Genomic DNA, 4,993 nt, shown 5'->3' with positions numbered 1-4,993 from the left:
TTTCAATAATCAGTGAATTGACATTACGCTCTTCATAGAATTAAAGATGTAAATCCTAAATGATAGGCTCATCAATCATATTCATACAATATTAGATATAGGTCTCTTTCTAGCTAGCTAGCAACTACCTCATGATTCTGATCATTATCATCAAGCTAGACCCGCCTCGAAATAAAGCATTCCAAGTAGGTTTTTGATCATTAAGTCAGATAGATATATCTCTATAGCTAAATATATATGGAACTAGACATCCACCACGACCATAATTATATATTTATATACAACAAAAGTGCAAGAGAGATCATCAGAGACTACTCATTCTCGAGGTTCTTGTTTGAAGAACATAGAAGAAGGGATCAAGTCTTGGAGGAGGCCATTGTCATGCTGATCAGGAACTGGAAGCTGATAATGATGATGAAGATGACGATACTGATGATGAACAGAATTATTAGGATTATTAGCATAGTTGTGAGAGTAATAAAGAGGACTGTTATTTATACTGGAGCTTCCATGGAGAAGAAGCAAGTCGTGAGGCGATGGCAAGTTTGGGAACATGAGATGAGAGAGAATGGAAGGGGACTGCGAGGAAGACGATGATGATGAAGAAGAAGAAGGTGTGAACAAAGCCGCAGAATTATAACTTCCTCTCAGAGAAGTGGGGACAGGATGGTTGTGCTGACCTTCGTACGTTGTTATAACAGTTGTTGGATCCTCAAACGACCTCTCCACTCGTTTCTTCACTGTGCACTTCTGTGTCGTGCATCTGTAGTAACTCCTGCAATAATATGTAAAAACAAACTTCAACCAAATTATACCTAAATCTTCGTTCTTTTTTGCATGTGTTAAACATTTTTGCTAGATTCTGTCTTTTTATAGTGTGAATGCCTAGGTTTAACTTTCGGCTGTGATTCCCAGTTCACATTTGTTCTGGATTATTATTCCGTATCAAGTTCTTGGTTGCTAATTATATGGTTACGAACCAAATTAGGTTCAAAGTTGTACACCAATTAACATATATACATGATCTGTTTCTGAATCTGATCTAGTTTCCATTACTTGATTTTCCATGGATTCAATCCACTTTTTTTTTTGGATGATACTAGGCATTTCAGTAAGATTTGGTGCAGAAAATTAAAACAAAGTGTGTACCTTGGGTAAGGGCTATTTTTTACAGCTTTCTGGCCATATTTCCTCCAGCGGTATCCATCTTCAAGCTGATCAACTTCACTCTTGGTCATGAAAGCAAACCTTGGTTCCTTCTCTTTCTTCTCTCCTTTCTTCTTTCCTTTCTTTCTGATTATCACAAATCCAAACACAAACCGTCATCAATTCCATCTATTCCACTTGCACCAATAATTTTCTCCTTGCAAGTTAAATCAAAATATCAAGCTCTAGTTTCAGTCTAAAACGTCACCGGTCCTTCCGTTACACATAGACACCGATTATTTCAGACTAGTATTAATCATTAACGATTCCCAACATTTGGTCAAATCCAGTATATACAGAGTGTTTCTAGGGAGGAGGAGGAGAAGAAGAAGAAACTTACCCTTTCTTAGATCTTTCTGCTTCCTCTTCTGGTTTGGCTTGGTTATGATCGTCCGCAGTGTTTTTGCTTGAATCTTCTTCAACCCCAGGTTCAGAAGAGAAGGAAGAGAGAGATGAGTTCTGGGTGATTGGTGGAGTTTCGGCGCCGGCGCCGGCGGTACCACAATCTACCTCTTCTGATGATAGCTTCTGAGTGTTCTTACCTTCTTGTTCAGCAGATGATGGAATCAATACCTCAGACAGACCAAAAGAAGTTGCAAGTGAATTGTAGTCCATGGCTCCAATTTGCAGACACTCAGTTAAGCTCATGTAAGAGGAAGGATCGAAAGCTTGCGAATCATAGGAGGATGATGAATACATGGTGGATCGGCCTTGGTCGTATAGTTCCTTAAGCTCATCAGACATCAAGAAGTTGAAGAAGCAGAAGAAGGAGAATAAGAGAGAGAGGAGAAGATGAGGAAGATAAGAGTAAGCCGTATCTTTCAAGTTTGTTTGGTATATATATATAAATGAAATAGAAAAGGATCTTTGGGTTTGAAGTTTGAACGCAGAAAGAAGAGAGAGAGGGTAATGCTGCTTTTTAAAAAAAAGGAGGTTGACAAATTACCTTCCACTTCCAGTCAGATGGCTGATAAAATGTGCTTTCTCACAGGGAGACATTTTCCACTTCATTTGCTACTTCAATTAAGGAGACTGACCTATCATATTTTATTTTATTTTTTATACATTATACTATCATATTTTGTTTTTACTAAGTTATTCTGTTTTAATTTGGACGCCTTTCAATCATAATTAAAAGACTGCACCCCAAAACAATTAATAAAACCTCTCAATTAAAATGTCCATCAAGGCTCCCACTTGATCAAAAGTAATAAGATTACATATATATGTGTGTGTCTATATATATATATGACTTCAGAATTCTGGTCAAGAGATGTACAAGTTTGTAAATTATTTTGATACATTACGTTTATAAATGAACATGTAGAGTTTGATTATATATCAACTATATATAACATAATTTTTTCAAGTACCCCATGTTCATATATATATATATTGACAGGATCTTTAAAACAAACCTTTGAACATCCGAAATTCAGTCAGTACACACATATTATTGTGTAGGGTAAGGATGTCTGTATATTTATGTACTCCGTTTGTGTTAATTACTTATCAGTTTGTGTCAATTGAGAGATTAGATTTCTCTTGAAAGGGACATAATTTTTTATAACGACCTAAAAATAATTCTTTTTGATGCATGAATTATAAAATGTGGGGAAAGGGGGAGGTATAACTAAAACTGAAAAAACGCTTTTCCATACCCATAGAGTTTACTAGTCCTCTGTGAAGACTTAATTAATTAACCATATAACTGTGAATGAATACTTCTGAAGAAACGTAACATTTAGTTAGCTGTTTAAAATATTCGATTTGGAGTCTCGTGGGAGAACATTATTTTCTCTTGTTTGGTAAAGCCCTTTGAAGAATTGAATATTAAAATACAACAGCGGTTTTGTTTTGTGTGTTTATATATGCAAAAAGTAGAGTAGTAGAATCCAAAGATGACTTAATTACAACTTTTGAGAAACCCAACTAAAATAGTACAATCCGCGTTTATCCCACTGGTCTATACGTTTCTATTCTTTACTCCTTTGGTCCTATAATCCTAATAAAAAGAGAAAATTTTTTTAATCTTATTTATAAGTCATTTATTAATTTTTTAGTATGAATATATTATTTTGTTCTCTATTTATTATAGTGCAGGTAATCATCTTTTTTAAAAGTGTATATATTAATTAGAATAAAGTTTAAAAAATTGTTACTCCTCTACTTCTAGTTATAGGGCAGAAAGAAGATATTTTTTTGGTTCTATTTATAAGGTATTAGGAGAAATTTTTTGTATAAATGTACAATTTTACCCCTTATTTAATTTATTATTATATTCACTTTATTTTTCTTGTTCTGTGTGAAATATACTAAAAATGTTTTGTAAATAAAACAAGAAAAGTATATTTTAATGAAAAGTTGATACAATTTAAAGTTTTTCTTCTTCTCCATTAAACTTTACAAATAAGACCAGCATTTTATAACTGTGGATTGGAAGAAGAGTCAAAGAAAGCACATGTTGACCTCTCTCTCTCTGTTTAGATTTCTACCTCTTGTTTCTTTTGCTTTTTTTCCCCGGTGATACTTCTATCTCTTGTTTCTAGAAACATGCACAGGTTACCATTATTGTTATCTTAAATTAAATTAATTTTACGCTCCTTAAATATTCAGTTGGCTTGCTGAAAAAAAAAATCAGGTGCCTTAAAAATAATTCATAAAAATGTAAGTCCTTTTTAATCCTTTTACTAAGGGGGTGTTTGGATAGAAACCAAACCATAGTTTCAGAAGTGCTTTTACGGATTACGAAGTAAATATGTGGAGGAGATTACCTCGTTTTGCGGAAAAGTGTTTCTGAAACCATGGTTTTGGGTTTCCCAAACACCCCCTAAAACAAAAAAAAAAAGGTGAATAACTCATTGAATTTGTTTTAAATTGAAAATTTTGTTTTAACATTTGCATCTATTTAAATCTCTCTTCTTTCTTGATAGCCAACATAAACCACAAATAATAAAAATGAAATTAAAAATTTGTAATTAATAATTCTTTAAGTAACATATGAACAAAAATTATCTTTTCTCAAAGGCGTCTTGTATTTTGGGTGGGAGGGAATACCTCACGCTTGGCGTTCTCACCACGCGGCATGAGTGGGGCGTGATGGGGGCAGCGGGAGTCAATGATTCAAACTTTCTGGCCTGGGGAGTTTGGGTTGGACAGGTGAGAAGCCGACACGTGTCCCATGTGGCACCGGCATTTGACCGTCGCCGACTTATGAGAAGCACGTGCCACAGCGCCTCTACGGCTTGGACTTCCTGATGCGTAGCCTACGTCAGCATATACGATTGACCTTTTGCTTTGGCCCGTAGTACGATATATTGAAACGTGTGTGTACATCAGACACATGTTAATGTAAAAATTATTTAATTAATGTGACCTAATTAATAAAATTAAATAAATTGGTTAATTATAACATAATTTTTGCGTCAAATAAATTATTTTTAAAAAATAAATATAAAATATAAAATAAAATGAAATTTACACTTAGATTTTGTTTGGAATCACAATTATAAGGACTTATAAACATATTTTATGTAAATTATGACAAAATTTTTCTAATATATTTACTTTATATTCTATAAATTATTTTTATATTATAATTATCAAAGGGAGTATATTATTATTTTTTTTGATCTTGTGTACAGAAATGAAGTTAAACACATTTGCGTTTAATATATGTTTTACAAAGGTGTATATAGATACTAATTTTCGAAAATTTAACTTTTTGATAAAAGATATTATTTTGTTGATAATTATATATATATATATATATATCATACAGATCTTC

At 33.1% G+C, this 4,993-nt stretch overlaps 1 protein-coding gene across 1 annotated transcript; it reads right to left on the bottom strand.

Moving 5' to 3' along the window:
- LOC114714290 (WRKY transcription factor 71-like) lies at positions 1 to 2,006 on the bottom strand. Its single transcript, XM_028899019.1, has 3 exons — positions 1,547 to 2,006; positions 1,150 to 1,293; positions 1 to 775 (listed from the first exon to the last, which is right to left on the bottom strand). The coding sequence occupies exons 1-3, from the start codon at positions 1,948 to 1,950 to the stop codon at positions 316 to 318; spliced, it is 1,008 nt and encodes a 335-aa protein (XP_028754852.1). The 5' UTR covers positions 1,951 to 2,006; the 3' UTR covers positions 1 to 315.
- Positions 2,007 to 4,993: the final 2,987 nt, after the last annotated feature.

Source organism: Neltuma alba, unplaced genomic scaffold (genome assembly GCF_004799145.2).
Source record: "Neltuma alba isolate B1F8T4 unplaced genomic scaffold, ASM479914v2 tig00011497_pilon, whole genome shotgun sequence".
Taxonomy (NCBI): Eukaryota; Viridiplantae; Streptophyta; class Magnoliopsida; order Fabales; family Fabaceae; genus Neltuma; species Neltuma alba.
This window is presented reverse-complemented; position numbering and strand designations above follow the sequence as displayed.